At 36.4% G+C, this 21,300-nt stretch overlaps 1 protein-coding gene across 1 annotated transcript; it reads left to right on the top strand.

The window, feature by feature from the left end:
* Positions 1 to 14,266: 14,266 nt before the first annotated feature.
* Positions 14,267 to 20,064, top strand: LOC112783697 (regulator of G-protein signaling 1). The gene is made up of 11 exons (XM_025826743.3): positions 14,267 to 14,629; positions 15,146 to 15,266; positions 15,366 to 15,429; positions 15,734 to 15,818; positions 16,213 to 16,286; positions 16,550 to 16,741; positions 17,329 to 17,417; positions 17,517 to 17,755; positions 18,571 to 18,695; positions 18,873 to 18,994; positions 19,265 to 20,064. The coding sequence occupies exons 1-11, from the start codon at positions 14,550 to 14,552 to the stop codon at positions 19,466 to 19,468; spliced, it is 1,395 nt and encodes a 464-aa protein (XP_025682528.1). The 5' UTR covers positions 14,267 to 14,549; the 3' UTR covers positions 19,469 to 20,064.
* The last annotated feature ends 1,236 nt before the right edge of the window (positions 20,065 to 21,300 follow it).

Consider the following 21,300-nt stretch of genomic DNA (forward strand, 5'->3'; position numbering starts at 1 on the left):
GTATCATGTGGACGTGTCTCTCGAGCGTATGAGGTGGTCGTTCAGACCGTCCGACATCTTCATCCCTTCTTCTCTTTCTGGGATCATCAGCTTGACTCGCCAAATACCGATCTAACTTCCCTTCTCTTACTAGTTTTTCTATGACGTTTTTAAGTCAAAGCATTCGTTGGTGGAATGCCCGCGGATTCGATGGTATTCACAATACTCAGTCTGATTTCCTCCTCCTTTTTTGCCTTTGAGTGGTCGAGCTAGGGGTATTTTTTCAGTATGGAAAACTTCTCTGTAGACATCAACAACAGACGCCCGAAGAGGGGTGTAATTGTGGTATTTTTTATTTTTTTCCCCATGTTGATCTTCTTTCTTTTTGGACTCTTTATCCTTATCTCGGGAGGAGTAGGTGAATCTGGATTTTGAGGTCTCCCCTAGTCGAGAGTTTTCTTCCATGTTGATGTACTTCTCTGCTCATTCTTGCACTTCGTTTAGAGATGTGGGGTGTTTTTTCGATATAGATTGGCTAAAAGGTCCCTCTCGCAAGCCATTGATGAGGCCCATAATGGTGGCCTCTATTAGTAGGCTTTGTATGTCCAGACATGCTTTGTTGAATCTTTCCATGTAGCTGCGGAGACTTTCCCGATCTCCTTGCTTAATTCCTAATAGACTTGGGGCGTGCTTAGCCTTATCTTTTTGGATGGAGAATCTGGCCAGAAACTTCTTGGCTAAGTCGTCGAAGCTTGAGATGGACTTAGGAGGTAGATTGTCGAACCATATAATTGCCATCTTTGTCAAAGTAGTCGGGAAGGCTTTGCAGCGAACTGCATCTGAGGCGTCGGTGAGGTACAATCTACTTCTGAAATTACTGAGATGATGGCCGGGATCTGTAGTGCCATCGTACAAAGTCATGTCGGGAAATTTGAAGTCTTTTGGGATTTTGGCCCTCATGATCTCTTTGGGGAATGGATCTTGGTCTTTACGGGAGTCATCTTCGTGACCTGATCGAGTAGTCTTGGTCTTGAGATCTGCTTCGAGTTTTAGGAACTTGTCCTCTAACTCGCGGCGTCGCCTGACTTTCCTTCGTAGGTCTCTCTCAGCTTCTCGTTGATGTTCCACCTCTTTTTCAAGTTGCTTTAAGCGATCTTGAAGTGCCTCCACGGCTCCCACATTTGGTGAATCATTTTTTTGTTAGTTGAGGAGTATCTTTTGGCGTAGTGTCTGTGTTCTTGTGCGGCGTTTTATCTTCTAGATCCGAATCGTGGTCATTGTCATGGTCGTCCGCCATGGTGGTAGGATGACTTCCAGGTTCCCTGGCAACGGTGCCAATATTCCGAGGGTTACCTGAAACTGTAGGTCGATCTCGGACGAGATCTTCTGTACTGGTCAAAGATGACGTATCCGGCGTGTAGGGGGTGGCCGGAGCTGCCGCGTCCGACTTGTTGGGCTGACAGTGCTGCTGATCCTTAGTCACCGGAGGGTGGTGGTACCTGCAAGGGATTTCGATGCTTAAGTTAGCAAGGGTATTAAGCAGGTTTTTAGTAGAATCAGAGTATGAGTTATACCTGGGTGCTCCAGTGTATTTATAATGGTATAGAGTGACCTTCTTAGATAAGATAAGTTAGTTATCTTATCTTATCTTATCTTATCTTATCTTTGAGTGAGATCATCATATCTTCAAGGGAATCGCCTTTATCTTTATAGGCTTGGGCTGCCTTTGAATTTTGGGTCGTGTTCCTCTATTCGGGCCCTTTATTGGGCTTTCCTGGCAATTTGGCCGAGCTCTTTAGGAAGAGGTCGGATAGTCTGACCTGAAGAGGTCGGTCGTCTTGTCGCTAATCATCCCGGGTTGGACAGCTCGACCCAGGGTATGAACAGTAGGTGACTAAGTCAAGTTCAATTTTGGGGATAGATTTTGGACTTGTCCCGAATAGGAATGGGTAGTTCCTAGGAAAGAATTGGTGTATGTAATCAGATGATTATAGTGAAATTCCGTCACTATTGTGATGGAGACTGGATGTAGCTGCATTGCACCTAGTAGCTAAACCAGGATACTTCTGGTTGTGATTCTCTCTTTCTCTTCTACTCCATTTTTGATTCTGTTGCATAAGAGACAAAATTGAAAAATATCTCCTAATCGGTCACGAGACAAAAAGAAAAAGTCTCTTGACTAGTTATGAGACAAAAAAGCAGAAATATCTCCTGAAGCTATCTTAAAAGGCAGAAAGTTATACACAGCAAAAAGGGGCTAAGATTCAACCCCCCTTCTCTTAGCCACTGGTTACCATCAATTGGTATCAGAGCTTGGTCTCAAAGAGATCAAGCTTTGCAGCTTGGAGAAAAGATCCTGATGGCGGCTAATAGTAGCTCAAATCTGGTGGCATATACTCTGACAGAAGGGTAGTCAAGCAACAGACCTCCATTCTTCAATGGAAAGAACTATAGTTACTGGAAAGAAATGATGAAGATATTTGTTCAATATGTAGATTACAGACTCTAGAAGATAATCCTAGAAGGACCACAGTTTCTAACTGTTATAGGGGCTGATGGGGTGGTTACACTCAAAGGAGAAGCCGATTGGAATGAGAAAGACAGAAAGAAAGTAGAGCTCAACACCAAAGCTGTCAACTTGCTCAACTGTGCGGTCAGCTTCGAGGAACACCGACGGGTATCAAGATACACAACAGCAAAAGGAAATCTGGGACAAACTTTAAATCACTCATGAAGGCACAACCCTAGTGAAAAAGACCAGAATAGACATGTTGAACAGAGAATATGAAATGTTCTCAATGAAGGAAGGAGAAACAATTGATGAACTGTTTGAAGGATTCAACCTCATCATCACTAGCTTAGATGCTATGGGGATCACATATCCTGAATCTGTGCTTGTGAGGAGAATATTGAGATGTCTCACAAAAGAGTGAGAAACCAAAGCAATAGTGATAGCTGAAAGTAGTAATATTGATACTATGACATATGATTATTTGAGAGGAAACTTGCTTGCTTTTGAAAACACTTATTTGAAAAAGGATACAAAAAAGAAAGGAATTGCCCTCAAATCTATTACTGACCCTCTGGATGATGAATCCAGTGATAACTCATCTAAAAATGAATTTTTTTGTTTGCAAAAAAATTCAGGAAAATGGTGAAGCTGAAGGAGCAAAACAAAGGAGGCAGCTCAAGGAAGACAAAGAAGGACCTCAGCAAAGTATTCTGTTACAACTGTAAAGAAGCCGGACACTTCAAGTCTGATTGTCCAAAACTGAAGAAGGAGGACAAGTCGAAAAAGGGAAAGAAGAAAGGTCTCATGGCATCAAGGGAAGACCTTGAAAATGACTCTGATGAAGATGAAGAATCAGAAACCAAGTCTCAAACCTATCTCATGGCCGATCACATAAAGCAGGTAGTATTTCTTGAACCTGAAACTGAAGACCTTCATCTTATGATTGATCATCTTTCTGAAAAGATTAAATGTTTCCTAAGTGAAAACTAAGATCTTGAGTCTCAAATAGAAATACTGAAGGCAGAAAATGGTTTTCTAAAAGAAAAGTTGAGAGAGGCTGAAACCGTTGTTAATCTTGTTAAAGAAAACAAGCGGTTGAAAGCTGAAATAAAAGCTTGTGAAAAACAGCATTCTGTGGTTGCATATCTTAACTGTTTTGAAGAAAATGAGAAGTTTCTTAAAGAGGTAAAAAGACTTAAAGAAGACTTAGCCAACTTTGCTCTAAGTTCTGAAAATTTAAATCAACTCTTGGCTAGTCAAAAACCTCTTTATGATAAAGCTGGTTTGGGTTTTCATAAAATTGCAAAATTTGTTGAAAAACCTACTTTTACCAACATGGCATCATCTTCAAATGATATAAGGTTCCAAAACCCAACAAGCTTTAGAAAAATAGCAACTCAAAGATTTTTTAGACTTTGCAATCGGAATGGTCATTTTCCTCTTCAGTGCTTCTTTAGTGAAAGATTGATTGGAGAAAAGGTTTACAAAATTGTTTGTGATTAGAATGGCTTGGGACAAAGAAGATGGTTTAACATCAAAGGATCCAAAAATATTTGGATACCTAAGGTCACTTGAGCTTGTTTTGTAGGTTTGCCTAGCATCCAAAAGAAAGGACAACATGTGGTATATGGACAGTGGGTGCTCTAGGCATATGACCGGAAAGACAACGTTCTTCATCAAGCTTGATGAGTATGATAGAGGCTTTGTTACTTTCGGTGATAATGAAAAAGGAAAGATAGTGGCCATAGGTAAAGTGGGTAAGAGTTTTTCTTCTTTTATTAGTGATGTTTTGCTTGTTGATGGATTAAAGCACAATCTACTAAGCATTAGCCAATTGTGTGATCTTAGTTATGAGGTTATTTTTAGAAAATTGGATTGATTAGTTATTTGTGAAAAATCTGGTGAAGTATTGTTTGAAGCAAAAAGGTATAATAATGTGTATGGATTGACTCTTGAGGATCTAAAAGATCAAAAAGTAACATGTTTTACTTCTCTTGAATCTGAAAAATGGCTTTGGCATAAGAAATTGGGTCATGCAAGCATGTACCAAATTTCTAAGCTTGTTAAGAAAAACTTGGTTAGAGGAATTCCCAATATTAAATTTGATAAAGATATTACTTATGATGCTTGTTAACTAAGCAAATAAGTAAAATCTTCTTTTAAACCAAAAGATGGAATTTCCACTAAGAGGCCATTAGAGATGTTGCATATTGATCTTTTTGGTCCAACTAGAAATCAAAGTTTGGGAGGTAAACACTATGGCTTGGTGGTGGTGGATGATTACTCTAGATTCGGTTGGGTTCTCTTTCTAGCTCACAAGAATGATGCTTTTCATGCTTTTTCCACTCTTTGTAAAAAGATTCAAAATGAAAAAGACTTGAAAATTTCCTACTTGTGAAGTGATCATGGAAAGGAATTTGAAAATCAAAATTTTGAAAAATTTTGTGATACTTTTGATATTGCACACAACTTTTCATGTCCTAGAACTCCTCAACAAAATGGGGTAGTTGAAAGAAGGAATAGAAGCCTTCAAGAAATGACTAGGGCAATGCTTTATGAAAATGATGTACCAAAATTTTTGTGGGCTGAAGCTGTAAATACAGCTTGTTATATTTTGAATAGAACCATTATTTGAAAAGGTTTAAAGAAAACTCCATATGAGCTATGGAAAGGAACCCCACCTAATCTTAAGTATTTCCACATTTGTTGATGCAAATGTTTTGTTCTTAATAATAAAGAAAATTTTGGAAAATTTGATCCAAAATCCTATGAAAAAATATTTGTTGGATACTCCACCACTAGCAAAGCGTTTAGGATTTATCTCAAGGAACATAGAACAATAGAGGAATCCATACATGTGTCCTTTTGTGATTCTAACTTAATTCCCAGTGCTGTGATAGAAGATGATGCAGGTTGTGATACTGAGGTGAACCAAGAAGCCTTTCAAGTTGATCCCAAGTCCGTACCAGTTGCTGAACCTGACTGTCCGGAAATGTCTCGTTAGAATAAAGGAGACATTTCTGTTTTGTCTCCTGAACCAACCAGAGATCCCAGAACAGAGCAATCCACTGAAACTCATCAAGGCAGAACCTTCCCTCAAAGGCCACGAGAATGGAAGTTTTTGAAGGGTTACCCCCATGATTTTATCATTGGTGATCCTTCCCAAGGTGTAACCACTAGATCCTTAAGCAAGAAGCAAGTAAAGTAAATAACAATTAACTAATAAAGGAAAGGAAAAGAACTCTTGGCTAAGGCATAGAAATTGAGATCACCATCCTTGTCTACAAATCATATATTGACAATTATGAGGGACCAAACCCATCAAGTCTACTTCTATGCTTGAAGTATCTCAGATAGGCTTGATCAACATCAACCCATAAGTCTCAACCTAGCTACTAATTGACTTAGTAGTAAGCTAGTGTCAATGGGTATCAAATTGACCAAGGGACCCAAATCACCAATCCAATTAGACCCAATGACTCAAGGTCACTCAATTCCCTTAGCCTAGGCCAAGAGTAAAGAAAACTACTCTATAACTAGTGAAAATATTTTATCAAACACCTAGAGTGCAATAAAAGTAAACATCACAAAATTCTAATAATAGTTATAACTAACATAAGCAAGAAATCAACAATAGCAACTAAGATAAACATAAAAAGGTATGGAAACATAAAATTGCATTAAATGAAATTGAAATCAACAAGAGTGCATGAACATAAAAGCAACAAAAGAAAGGGAATAACAAGTAAAACTAGAAGAGCAAAGATGTAATAACAAGAAATTAAAAGGAAAAACTAAATCAATGCAAGAATTAAACCATAGATCTAAGAGAATTTGACCTAAAGTATCCTAAATTCTAGAGAGAAGGGATAACTTCTTTCTCTAGAATTCTAACCTAAAACATAGCTAAAAACTAAACTATGACTACTTCCCATTATTCCCCTACAATTCTTGGATTCAAAAGCATCGAAAATGAGTTGGATTTGGGCCTTCTTGAGCTTAGAAATCGCCCCCAGTGTGTTGCCTTGAATGAGGTCACGTGTTGCTTGTCACGCGTACGCATGGGTCACGCGTACACGTCGCCTAGCAGATTTCCTTCCCACGTGCATGCATGGGCCACGTAGACACGTCACTGGCAGATTACCAAAATCTCATTTCTTCATGAATTCTCTATTTTTGCATGCTTTTTCTTCATTTCTTCAACCCAATCTTTGCCTTCTAAACCTGAAATCACTTAACAAACATATCAAGGCATCGAATGGAATTAAAGTGAATTAAATTAATCAATTTAAGGGCCTAAAAAGTATGTTTTCACTCTTAAGCACAAATTAGGAGAAATTCACAAGATAAAATCTCCTGAATTTGACACAAGATAAACCACAAAATTGGGGTTTATCAGTACCTTCTTCTTAGGAACCTCCTCCTTGGTGGATGATGCATTCCCAATACCAAACTTTGGTTTGAGGCCAGGGAGAATTTTTTTATTGTCACCAAAGGAGGTTTGAGTTGCAGATTCTGTTGTGCATCATCAGGGGGTTCTTGAAGGGTTGGAACAATAAGCTCAGTTTGCATGCACTTTTCCTCTTCACCTAATGAATGCATATTTTTTAAGACATGAAAGGCTAGTTGCTTATCATGCACTCTAAGTAATAATTCACCCACTTCTACATCAATTAGAGCTCTCCCAGTGGCTAGGAATGGTCTTCCTAGGATTATGGAGGCATTTTCATCCTCTCCTATGTCAAGAATCACAAAATCAGCTGGGAGGAAGAACTTACCCACTATGACCAAAATATTCTCCACTACTCCATGTGCATGCTTCAAAGATTTATCTGCCATTTGTAATGCTATCCTTGTTGGTTGTTCCTCTTTGATTTGTAGCTTCTTCATCACAGACAAGGGCATTAAATTTATGCTTGCACCCAGATCACATAGGGCTTTCTCAAATGTAGTGCTCCCAATGGTACATGGATATTGAAAGCTCCCTGGATCTGGCATCTTTCTTGGCAAGTTATTCTGAATTATGGCACTACATTCATTGGTCAGGACCACTGTCTCATCTCCCTTTAAATGCTTCTTCTTTGACAATAACTCCTTCATGAACTTGACATAGAGAGGCATTTGCTCCAAAACCTTAGCAAAAGGAATATTAATTTGCAACTTTCTGAAGACTTCCAAGAACTTTGAAAACTACTTGTCCTTGATCTCCTTTTGAAGCCATTAAGGATATGGCATCTTAGGCTTGTATTAAGGAGGCATCTTAGGTTTGTATTAAGGAGCCTTAGGTAATGTCGGATGTGTATCAAGAGTGACTGGAAAAGGGTTGTTTGCACGCCTAGGAGGGGTGTGTACTACTGTGTCTTCAGTCTGCTCTGGAGATTCTTTTTCAACTGGATCCTCAGTAACTGGTGCTTCCGTACTTGCCACTTGTTCACTTATCAAGGTGATAGCCTTGCACTCCTCTCTTGGATTTGGAATTGTGTTACCAGGGAGGCTATTAGTGGTCCTCTGATCAATTTCAGCAACTTTTGTGGCTATTTAACCCATCTGAACCTCCAAGTTCTTGAGTGATGCTCTGGTTTTCTGTATAAAGCTTACTACCAGAGATTCTAATTAGTAGTCTTCTGAGGTTGAGGAGTTGCTTGCTGAGATTGTTGTGGCTGAGATGACTGAAACTGGCAGTTATTAAAATTATTCTGATGAAAATCACTCTGAGAATTGTTGAAATTCTGTGGCCTCTGAGGTTGCTCTCTCCACCCATAGTTTGGGTGATTTTTCCATCCCGGATTAAAGGTCTTGGCATATGGATCATTGTTGGGGTTTTTAGGAGTATTCCCCATAAAGTTGACCTGTTCAGGAGAAAATTGAGCATATTCATAATTCTCATCTTGAAAGAAGCAACCATTCATGTCATATGGAGCCTCTTGAGGGGCATTCTGAGCACTAACAGCTAAAACCTACATCCCACTCAAGTGTTGAGTAAGCATATTGATCTGTTGAGACATAACCTTGTTCTGAGCAAGAATAGTATCCAAGGTATCCACTTCTAAAACTCCTTTCTTCTGGGGAGCCCCAGATTTCATAGGATTCCTATTAGAAGAGTAAAGATATTGGTTGTTGGCAACCATCTCAATAAGCTCAGCAGCCTCTTCAGGCATCTTCTTCATGTGTAATAAACCACCTGCAGAGTTGTCTAAACACATTTTGGCCATTTCAAAGAGGCCATCATAAAAGATGTCCAGCTTGGTCCATTCAGAAAACATGTCAGGAGGGTATCTCCTAGTTATCAGCTTGTATCTCTCCTAGGCTTCATAGAAGGATTCACCATCTCTCTGCCTGAAGGTCTGAACATCCACCCTTAGCTTAGTCAGCTTCTGTAGTGGAAAGAACTTGAATAGAAATCCATTGACCACCTTGTCCCAAGTGTCCAGGCTCTCCTTGGGCTGAGAATCATGCCACTGCTTTGCTTTGTCCCTCACAGCAAATGGGAAGAGCATGAGCTTGTAAACCTTAGGATTTACTCCATTTGACTTCATAGTGTCATAGATCTGCAGGAAGTTAGAGATGAATTGATTTGGATCTTTCTGTGGGAGTCCATGATACTGACAATTTTGCTGCACCAGAGTGATTAACTGAGGTTTCAACTCAAAGTTGTTTGCACCAATAGCAGGTACAGCTATACTGCGCCCATAGAAATCAGGGGTGGGTACAGTGTATGAGCTTAGCATTCTCCTAGCTGACTCATTACCATTATGATTGCCTCCATTAGCATTAACAGCATAATTGGGATCCATAGTGGACTCTGCAGCTTCCTTTTCAAATGTCTCACTGAGATTTTCACTAGCCTTGTAAAGTCTAGCTTGTTGCAAGCGCCACCTCAAAGTCTTTTCAGGTTCATGATCAAAATTTATAAGAGGTTCCTTATTCCTGTTCCTGCTCATAAACAAACAGAAAACAAGAAAAGATGGGAATATCTACGTCAAAGTGCAGAGAATTCCCAATGAGGTAACCTATGTAAAAGAGATAAAATAAAACAACTAAATAATTGAAGCAGTAAAATTTCAAAAATTATAAGTAAAATTAGAGTGAAAAATTTGAATTTTATAAAAAAACGGATAGGAAAATTAAAATAAAAAATAACTAGGTGACACCAAACTTAATTTCAGAAATTAAGAAAAAATAATAGCTATAATTTTCAAAAACTAAAGGGTAAAATTAAATAAAATTAAAACTAAAATGCCTAATCTAAGCAATCAAACAACTAATAGTTGTTAATCACAGTCAATCATTGGCAACGGCACCAAAAACTTGGTGCGGAATTTATAACCCACAAACTAATCGGCAAGTGCATCGGGTCATACCAAGTAATACCTCAGGTGTGTGAGGGTCGATCCCATGAGGATTGATGGATTAAGCAACAATAGTTGAGTGATTTATGGTATGCGAAATTGTTACTCAGGTTGTGAATTGTTGTTCGAAATTGATTCCCTGGCAATGGCACCAAAAACGGATGCACAGAACCATGGTCTAAACATATCTTCACAACTTCGCATAACTAACCAGCAAGTGCACTGGGTCGTCCAAGTAATACCTTACGTGAGTAAGGGTCGATCCCACGGAGATTGTTGGTATGAAGCAAGCTATGGTCACCTTGTAAATCTCAGTCAGGCGGATATAAAATAGTTATGGAGTTTTCGAAATTAATTAATAAGTAAACATAGAATAGGGATAGAAACACTTATGTAATTCATTGGTGAGAATTTCAGATAAGCGTATAGAGATGCTTTCGTTCCTCTGAACCTCTGCTTTCCTGCTGCCTTCATCCAATCAGTCTTACTCATTTCCATGGCTGGCTTTATGCAAGGGCATCACCGTTGTCAGTGGCTACATCCCCTCCTCTTGTGAAAATGGTCCAAGATGCCCTGTCACGGCACGGCTAATCATCAGAGGTTCCCGATCATGCTGGAATAGGATTCACCCTCCTTTTGCGTCTGTCACTACGCCCAGCACTCGCGAGTTTGAAGCTCGTCATAGTCATTCAATCATTGAATCCTACTCGGAATACCACAGACAAGGTTTAGACTTTCCGGATTCTCTTGAATGCCGCCATCATTCTAGCTTACACCACGAAGATTCTGATTAAGAGATCTAAGAGATACTCATTCAATCTAATGTAGAACGGAAGTGGTTGTCAGGCACGCGCTCATAGGGAATGATGATGATTGTCACGTTCATCACATTCAGGTTGAAGTGCGAATGAATATCTTAGAAGCGAAATAAGATGAATTGAATAGAAAACAGTAGTACTTTGCATTAATCTTTGAGGAACAGCAGAGCTCCACACCTTAATCTATGGAGTGTAGAAATCCTACCGTTGAAAATACATAAGTGATAATGGAGTTCATTGGTCTCGGCCCCAGAGGGGAACCGGAGTAACCAAGACTACTATGATCCAAAGATAAAACTCAGGATGTCTAATACAATAGTAAAAAGTTCTATTTATAATAAACTAGCTACTAGGGTTTACAGAAGTAAGTAATTGAAGTATAAATCCACTTTCGGGGCCCACTTGGTGTGTGATTGGGCTGAGCTTGAGTGTTGCACGTGTAGAGGTCCTTCTTGGAGTTGAACGCCAGGTTGTAACGTATTTCTGGCGTTCAACTCTGGTTTGTGACTTGTTTCTGGCGTTTAACTCCAGACAGCAGCATAGAACTAGCGTTCAACGCCCTTTTACGTCGTCTAAACTCGGCCAAAGTATGGACTATTATATATTTCTGGAAATCCCTGGATGTCTACTTTACAACGCAATTGGAAGCGCGCCATTTTGAGTTCTGTAGCTCCAGAAAATCCACTTTGAGTGCAGGGAGGTCAGAATCCAACAGCATCAGCAGTCCTTCTTCACCCTCTGAATCTGATTTTTGCTCAAGTCCCTCAATTTCAGCCAGAAAATACCTGAAATCATAGAAAAACACACAAACTCATAGTAAAGTCCAGAAATGTGAATTTAACACAAAAACTAATGAAAACATCCCTAAAAGTAACTAGATCCTACTAAAAACATACTAAAAACAATGCCCAAAAAGCGTATAAATTATCCGCTCATCAATTTACTTAGTCAGACAAACAGAAAATGATTTTGAGAGTTCAATAGCATTAAACAGTAAATTCAGAGAATTAGAAAGCAAGCAGTAAACGGGTTGTGAAGATTATATGAGAGAACAGTTAAGGTTTTGGAGTTATTTATCTTCTGGATTAACTTTTCTTACCAACTATTTTAATCATGCAAGATTCAATTCATGGAAAACTATATATGACTAAACCTTAATTCCTTAGACCTTTTTAGTCTCCTCTAACCTTCATCAATCGCCGATTCCTTGGCCACTTGATTTCAATTAGAGGGTTAAGTTCAAAACTAGTTTATGTGCCACAAAACCCGTAATTATCCAAATATAAGAGGATTATATGTCACTTAAACAACAATAAATCAGCATCATAAACTAGAACATCATATTACCTGTTTGTATTGTAGGTGGTGTCGAATGAAATAACATCTCCGAAATATTCACAAGCAGCTCTGCTCCTTGCGTCCGCCCAAAAAGCAAGCTTAATCGACTGATCTTTCTTGAGTTCGAGCTCGAAAAAGATATTCTGATTCTTCTCTTTCATTCTTAATAAATATTTTCCGAATTCTTTTGCATCGTCTAGTTCCAAAACATTTCTCACTTCTCTTGTGATGTAATTTCTCACGTTTTTTTCGATAAAATTTAACTCGCGGTGACCCCCGGCTGCTGCCACAAATGATTGGTAAGTTTTGCTTGGTCTGATATCGGCTTCCTCGTTATTCTCTATTGTATGACGCACGAACATACTTAATTCCCTGTGCTGTTTAAGCATCTCTGCTTGATTTGGACAGCAAGGATGTGAATGATGCAACACAATCTTGGAAATGATCCAAATACCAATGTCCTTCAATATGTGTATATAAATTCTTGCGGGATAATTTAATCCTACTGAGGGGTTTGTCTTCTCCGTTGGAGATATTTTCGATTTCCATTTTCTCTCTCTGCTACATGTAATCAATTGATTCTTAATCTCGTTTCCCTTCTTATTTGTGCTTTGAACTCGTGTAGAAAAACCTGTAGCCTTCGAATAATCCTTGTAAAATTTTGCAGCATCTTCAAGGGTGTTAAAAGTCATCCCAACATTGGAAACAAACTGCTCATCAACATCACAGAGGAGCTGCAAAATACACCCAAAAAAGTCCAAAATACACTATATTAAAACAAGCATAAACTATAGAATGCAAATACAACTATAAAACCATCATAAAAAATAACAAAAATTATATTCATTAAAAAATAACAAAAATTAGATTCATGATTCGTCATTAAATAGAAACTAAAACAATTCAACTAAAAGAATAAGACAATTCACCCTCAGTCAGATAAAAAGTCATAAACTGTAAAAACACCCAAATTTTCCTAAAATACACCCAAATATTTCTGATTTACACCTGAAAGTCTGATATAAAATGCAGAAATTTCATCAGAACTAGTACATTACATTCAATTCAAACAACGAACAATGAACATCAAATTTCACAGGCAAGGTTCACAAAATTATTCAGCTCCACAATCATAAACTACTAACAAAAATATCAACTAGAATTAAACCACACCTCAAGAACTTCATTGGATTCAAATTCAAAATCCATTTCGCTCTGGTTCAACTGACAATCTGAAGTTGAATCATCCATTATCTTCAAAACGATTCAGAACTTAATTTCAAAAAGAATGGAAATCGAGAAAAACGAAGAAAGAGAACAGAAAGAGAAACGCACGTCAACGGCGAAGGAGAAGGCAGAGAGAAACGCACGAAAGAGATCGAAGAGAAAAGACAAGAAAACGCAGAAGAAATTCGAAAAAGAAAACGAAATCCTTTCGAAAAAAAAAAGTTATATATTCGCGTGTTAATTGATTGAAAAATCTGTTAAGAAGGCGCGTGGGACTATACGCGCCATAAGAGGTGCGTTTTATGGGTAAGGAATTTTCCGTACTTGTAAGACTTGTAGAGCAAAAAGGCTTGTATGTGGAGATTAATTGTTATTAATTAGTAGTAGCACTGATTTATTGCATCCTATTTAGTTATATTTATTGTTATTATTTTAAAGTGGATTAGTGAGAATTATTTATCGTAAATTTCAATTCATCACGTACATTATTGGTGTATACTTTTAAAGTTAATATATTTGTTGATATATAATTAGTTATTTAGTTGATTGTTCATAGATCACGTTTAGTCAAGATCCAAAACCTAGAAGAGATTGATTTTGTTTGTTGACTATCGTACACGCTAAGGTTTTTAGATTTCTCATAGCATATCCAAAATAAAACACATTCATATCTAAAACAATATGCACCAAAAGTCCAAAACTAGTGTGTTTGTTTGGATTGTTTTTATTTTGAGCGAAATTTTTTTTTTAAATAAAATATTTTTATCAAATTTTAAATATATTTAAATAATTTTTTAAAAATATTTTACTAAAAAAATAAACTATTTGCTTTTTGAAAATTAATAATATTTTTTTGAATAAATAAAAATTAAAGAAGTTTTTAATATTTTTTTTTAAATTATTCAAATATCAAATCATTTTTATTAAAAAATAAATATTTTTTAAAAGTCAATTCAAACTATCTCTAGACGACGTCAACCATTCAACCAAGTTGAACTTAAAACACACTTATAAAATGTAAAAATTTATTAAAACATACTTGTAAAATGTTATACTATCTTAGACTAATCTCACCTTTATTATTATTTTATACATTTAATAAATAATAATTGGCCATTTTGTCATCAAATAAGTGTTTTTCAAAAAGAGCACGTGCAATTGGAAGAAGACTATTATGTTTTCTGTGGACTCGGAAAAACGATGAACCAACAACAAACAAAAGTGTCAGCTCTGATTCAATGAAATCTGAAGCATAAGCAACTGTTTGAACACTGAATCTGCACAGAAACAGCATCAGAACCTTCCAAATGAAAGCACAAGAGAACAATGGCAGCAACTTGTGCAGCTCAAGGAGGGTGCCCCACTGACTTCATAGCCATTGCTTTTTCCATCTTGTCCTTCATTCTGTAACTACCTTCAACTAACTTTGTGTTACTGCCCTTGAATCTTTCATGTGTTTGATTAGTTTTGTAAAGGGTCATCATTTATCCCTGCCAATTTGGCTTCTCCACTAGCTGTTTGATGATATGCCTGACTGAATTTTGAGTTCTAATAAGTGATTGACAAGTTACTAATCTTAGTTTATGTACCCTTTTTATGTTTAAACCCTTTGATTTCGCAAAATTTGCATGTGTTTCTGCTTTCTGTGTGTCTCTGTAGGGCGGTTTAGTTTGTCCTTTATCAAAATTATAGCAACAAGGTTGTGTGGAGCTTTGGAGTTAACTTGCAAATTTTTACGAGTTTACAAGTTTAGCTCCCCAAATGAGCCTAGGGGTTGAGTCTTACTATTCATGTTTGTCTAAGATCCATGAGGTTATGTGAATTGTGAACTCTTGAGTTTGATAACATTGGAGAGTGAAAGTATGGGATACTGATTTGTTTTAATCGATGTTCTTTACTATTTGATGGATTCTGTGTTGCAGGCTTCTGTTATGGTCAATATTTCCTTTCATAGTCCACAAGGTTCCTCGTACTCAAGGCAGTGGCTTCTGGCTACCAGTGATACAAGTTGTTGCCAGCTTCAACCTTCTTCTATCAATTGTGGTAAATGTTTCCATATGTATAACTTCTTACCACTGTATCGGCTGATTTTTGTGCTGCTTGTTCTTAAGCTTAGGAATCCCATGTTTGTTTTCTGTGTAGATGTCCAATAATTTCTTGAGATTTGAAAAGAGGCAATGGTGGCGGTCATGCTACTTCTGGGCAGGTATCATTCTCTTTTCTTCACTCCTCTGTTCTTACTTGTTAATATTTCTTAGGCCTTGTTTGGTAATTACCCTAGCAGAAATACAAATTCATTAGGAGACAGAAATCTGTTTGCATAAGGAGAAGATACAACAACATGCTAAGTGTCTCTTTCCATAAAAAAATTGGGATATTGGGGACAAGGCAATCGTGTCTTTGTCTCCATTTTTGAAATGTCTTTATATTTTCTATCTTGAAACATTTACCAACACCAATGTATTGTACATACATATGAAAGATAACGTGCTGCTTCCAATTGTTTTCAGTCTGGGTTGAAGGTCCGCTAGGGTTTGGTTTGATGTTGAGCTGTCGGATAACACAAGCCTGTCAATTATATTTTATCTTCGTCAAGTAAGTAAATGCTTATGAAGATGATGCTATCAATTGACAATTTGATATTAAGCTATTAGCATGAGCTTTAGCTACCAGCTTCTGCATCCAAACTTTTTTTATCCATTCAACCCAGAAGTTAACCAAATTTCGTCATCCATTAGATGAATTAGTTATTCTATATTTATACTGAACATTGTTAATGGCCTGTTAATTATTTATTTATTTTTCTAAGTTTTTATTCATATAATCGGGTTTGATTTCTTGTGACTTGTTGGCATTATCATTTTTATATTTTTCTTAGGTTATTTTGGGGAGGTCATTGGGTTACTTATGACACTACATAACATTTCTAAATGGCTTTTCTCTCAAAATATGGTGTAAAGGAGTTTACCTTTTACACTTGATGTTTCAGGAGGCGTTTACCTCTGATCAGAACATATTTTTTCCTTCCACTAATTCTACTTCCCTGGGTTGTTGCTTCTTCTGGTAAGGGTTTCAATATTTTAATTTATTTGTTACTATGTTTTATTGTGCAGAAATTGCTGCTTGAAGTAAAAGTAGTTGAACATTTATTGATAATTGTAATTTTCTTTATCCATACACCTGTGTTTTGCATGCCTTATTATGCAATATCCTCCATTTAAAGTGCTACTTCCTTTGAATTGCTGGGACACGTTCTACTTCCTGGTTTTTTTATTTCTGTGTTTTGTATATTTTTTATCTAATAAGGCTGTTCATTCATGCTCTAGTTATCAATATGAGGAAGCCCCTAAATCATCATTGTCACTTGAATGCTCATTGGGCCATCCCAGTTGCATGCCTCCATTCATTGTATGTTGCCACATTGCTTGCGGTTACAGGTGCTGTTCGTCATGTGGAGTTCAGATTTGATGAACTCAGAGACCTCTGGCGTGGAATATTTGTATCAGCAATGTCAATTGGTATAGTTTTTCCTAGTTTGTAGAAGATACTATTATTCCCTATTTGTTTTGATTCTTCCAGCCTCCTATAAAGCAGTGCTTAGAGACAATTAAGGTTTTGAATTCACCATTAAGTCAATAATACCGAGGTATTCAGAAAATGGATTTCCTATGAAAGTCAAGTTAAAAATTAAAACAATGCAGAAGTTAGTGTTAGCTCTTGATTTGCCCCTTCTCCCTCGCCTTCAAATGTTTTAGTTTATGCCTGCTTTTAACCAATGTGATAACTGATAAGGGAACTGGTTTAGTTATAATTTATAAATGTTTTAAGCACATATATTGTTTGATCTATGTAGCTGATCCTATTAATTGTTGTTGTGGTCTTGGAACTGGTTTGCAGAAGCAATGTTTAATATAGGATTGTTCACATTCTGAAATACATTTATATAGTATGTAACCCTTTTAAATAACATATGTGTAATCAAATTTAACTTTGACTTGCAGCAATACACCCATGTTTTTCTTAAAAAGAATTTTGTGAAATGAGCTTCTATGTATTTTAGATATCACAGCTTATGGCCTCAATATATTAACCTATTTTCTGTCAGTTGTGTGGAATATTGCTTACATACTGAACGAAATTCATGACGACGTCTCATGGCTTCAAGTTGCCTCTAGATTTCTGCTTTTACTTTTGGTATGCTTTGCCAGTGCTTTTAGAAGAAAAAAAAAATATTCAAGTTATTATTCTCTTAAATCTTTTATTCACTTCTCTTTGTGGTGGTTATATTTGAAGGCTAGCATACTCATTCTGGCTTTCTTTTCGATATCAAGTTCACAACCACTGCTGTCACAAATCAGCTTAAGGAGAAGAGAATCCAGAGAATTTCGCTCAATGGGCCAGGCTTTGGGCATACCCGACAGTGGGATATTAGCACATAGTGAACTTACCTCAAGGATAGATCCTAACGAGCCATTGGATAAGCTTCTCTTGAACAAGAGATTTCGGCAGTCCTTTATGGCATTCGCTGACAGGTTAAAAATCCTTTTCTTTGGTCTTTACATTTTACTCCGGCGAGAGGCTTATTATAAATCAAGTTAACTCGAGGAAAGGGAAAAGGGGAAAGGAAATAAGCTGCAAATATTGGAAGCCCGACTCGTTGTATAGAAATATACCAGTTGTACAACAGTGGAGAGCAACTTAGATAGGAGTAAGTTAGACAGTTACAATAAATTACAGAATCAAATGAGCAACATACAATTAGAATACTGAGAATAGTTTAGAAAATTTTGAATATCCGTTTTCAGTCCCATTTGGTAGTTGTCTTAGGACAGAAATATAGAGATAGGTGAAACACAAACCTTGTAGGAACAAAATTTGCCTCTTTCTGTCCACCAAAAAACTGAGGATAACGGGACAAGGACTAATTCCCAACTTTTATGTCTCGTCTCAATATTTTTTTTTTTGGTTGAGCCACTTTCCTTACACAACCACATATATTTTGGGTTCTTGACCATATTGACATGGAGATACCTTTGTGCTTCATGCTTTTCTTTTTTAAAAAAAAGAAAAACCTGATCCTGTCCTACCAGATAAGAAATGAGCCATTTAAGCAAGGTAATTCAGATTAAATGGGTAAAATTTTTAATAAATTGATGGAAAATCACATATGTTAAATTGCACAATGCAATCCTGGTGGAGATAAGTGGATCCCTTATACTCCTATCCAACAAATTCTTGAAAGTTTTGGACAAAAACATCAAATACAAGAAAAAGGTTTACAAGGAAAAAAGAACTAATCTTTGTCTAAATCAAATGTTACATCGCTCAAATACCAATGTATTTACAGTTGCTTGGCGGGGGAGACTGTGCACTTTTTCGATGAAGTGCACGAGCTCAGTAAAATACCCGAAGATGACACCGTGAGAAGGATCTATATGGCACGTCATATTATCGAGAAGTACATAGTTGCAGGTTTGTGTTTTCAGTTCAGATGCTTCCTTCTTTTATTCACTCCCAAATTTGAGTCGAATACAGTTGCATTATACGAAAATGCATGTCATGTGCCAGCACACTTCAAAATGGGTGACATTTTTTCTTAGTACCTGCTAAAGTAATTTGTCTAATATTTGCAAAGTTGTAATTTTACAGGAGCTGCGATGGAGGTGAACATTTCACATAGAAGTAGACAAGAAATTTTGACAACTTCAAATCTTGCACGCGCTGATCTCTTCAGCAATGCGCTAAATGAGATTATGCAGCTAATGAAAACGGTAAGTAGGTTCTTTGATTAAAATTAGTCTCGCAGGGGGTATAGTATATCCAATGAAAAATATTTGCATGCTAATGGAGCATAGTTAATTCGTGATTGAAGAGCATGCACAACCACTCATTCTTATATAACTTCTAAAAAGCATATATGAAACTTCACGGTTCCACATGTTACTAGAGCACTCATTAAATATATATTCCAAAAGCATGCAAGTATTTATCGTATAATATTCATCTAATAAGTAATGCATTGCACATTTGCACTTCCTCAGAACTTGGCAAAAGATTACTGGTCATCGATGTTCTTCTTGAAGTTCCAGGAAGAATCGAATACGAGGGCTAATGGCCATGATCCAGAGCAAATGGCAGGATGGAACTTCTCTCCAAGATTGAGTTCTGTTCGCGGTGCAGATGACCCTTTTCACCAGGACCATCTGCATAAGAGCATGGACTATGGCAATGATACTGACTCATGAAATTGGTAGTTGCCCTGTTGACAATTTTTTCCTTCTGGTTTAATTGGATGGTATTGAATTATTGATGCCTTGCCAAATAAACCGGTTTTCCTTATTAAAAGGAATTTATAATGTACTTTGTTTTTTGTTCAAACAATCTATATGGTGGTTGGACAATCAATTAGTGTTCATAAAACCGAGGAGGGTAAGGAATGATAGCATTCTTCTTTTTTATTATTTTTATTTTCTTGAACAAGTTAGTACATTTGTACAGGTAGGCTAGGCCTAGGACCATATAAATTGTGTTAGGTTTAGCATTTAAATCTCACTGCAAGAAATGAGGATGTATCACTCAATGTGTCTGAAAGCAACTTTGCTTTATTTATACCTTATTTTGTTTTGGGTATAGCATACGTCAGTCAACCTTTAATATATGTCTGTATGGATTCTAGGGTTTAGCTATATTGGCTTTGGTTAGTGCATGAGAACCCATGAAACTTCTTGGTCCCCTTGCGTATGTCAACTTAATGCATTAGTTTGTCACATTAATGCTATGTATGAAAACATATGTTTGTCGAGTTTAATTTTAATACACTCACAGTGTAAAGCATTTTATAGAGTCGTGTAATTATATCTGTTCTTTTAGATAATTATTTACATGATCAATGTAAAAGGTAGTTATTTTTACTAATGTGGTGTTACGTAATTAGATGCACGTATAAAATTACTGGGAGTGGATCCTCTCCAGTGAAGAAAAAATTGGATGGTGTCAATTGTGATCTTTCACTCTTCATTGTTCTCTCTCTCATTTAATTTTGGTCCCACTTATAAAATTAATAGTAAGAGATCACATTTCATTTCTTCAAATGTTAAAAAAATTGGAGAGAATTTATTTTCTAAAATTACTTTATACTAATAGTGCATCAAAATTAAATTCTATGTTTGTCATTCAAATTTGACACCAAACAAGATTTTCAATTCTTTCTCTAAAAAAATAAAAAATAAGCAAAAAATAGAGATAAGAATTAAAAAAGGACTTAAAAAAAAGGTTTGGTTGTAGGATTAAGAAGCCAACTAAAACTCGGGTGATAAACTATAACAATTATTAGAAAGTTTTTGGAAAAAAAACTCCATATGAGTATTGAAAAAAAGTTATTTTAATATTAATTATTTTTATATTTTTTGATGTAAATGCTTTGTTTTAATCACTAAAGATAATTTAGGCAAGTTTGATTCAAAAATATATAAATATATTGTTGTTGGTTATTCTACAACTAGCAAAGCATATAGAGTATATCACAAAAATTCTAAGAATGTAGAAAAAACCATTTATGTTATATTTTGTGATACTAATGTCATTCCAAGCGTTCTTAAAGAACACTAGAATTGAGAATCCAATCCAAGAAAATTCTGATTTACTATAAGTTGTTCCAGAAAATATTGTATCAGATAATTCTCCAAGAGACAATTCTGTTTTATATCCTGAAATTGATATCAACTTGAACTCAACTCTATCCAAATTTGTTCCTAAAATTTTCAGTCCTAGGGAATAGAGATTTTTGAAGAATTATCTATAATATTTCATCATTAGAGATCCATCTCAAAGTATCACCACTAGATCTTTTTATAGAAGAAGAATGGAGCCAAACAACTTAGCTCTAATATCTCAAACTGAACCTCAAAATATGAAAAAAACACTTGGAGATCCATTATGGGTCAAAGATATGAAAGAAGAGCTGCAACAATTTGAAAAAAATAATGTGTGGATACTTGTATCTAATTCCAATAGGAAGAAAGTGACTGGAACAAAGTAGATTTTTCGAAACAAGTTGGGAGAAGATGGAAGCATAGCA

Source organism: Arachis hypogaea, chromosome 20, assembly GCF_003086295.3.
Source record: "Arachis hypogaea cultivar Tifrunner chromosome 20, arahy.Tifrunner.gnm2.J5K5, whole genome shotgun sequence".
NCBI lineage: Eukaryota > Viridiplantae > Streptophyta > Magnoliopsida > Fabales > Fabaceae > Arachis > Arachis hypogaea.

Bases quoted from the DNA above. Each gene is read 5' to 3' on its own strand.
- LOC112783697 (XM_025826743.3), top strand. From the start codon at position 14,550: ATGGCAGCAACTTGTGCAGCTCAAGGAGGGTGCCCCACTGACTTCATA. The intron at 15,819-16,212 runs GTAAGTAAATGC...TTGATGTTTCAG, and splicing joins TTATATTTTATCTTCGTCAA to GAGGCGTTTACCTCTGATCA. The intron at 18,995-19,264 runs GTAAGTAGGTTC...GCACTTCCTCAG, and splicing joins TTATGCAGCTAATGAAAACG to AACTTGGCAAAAGATTACTG.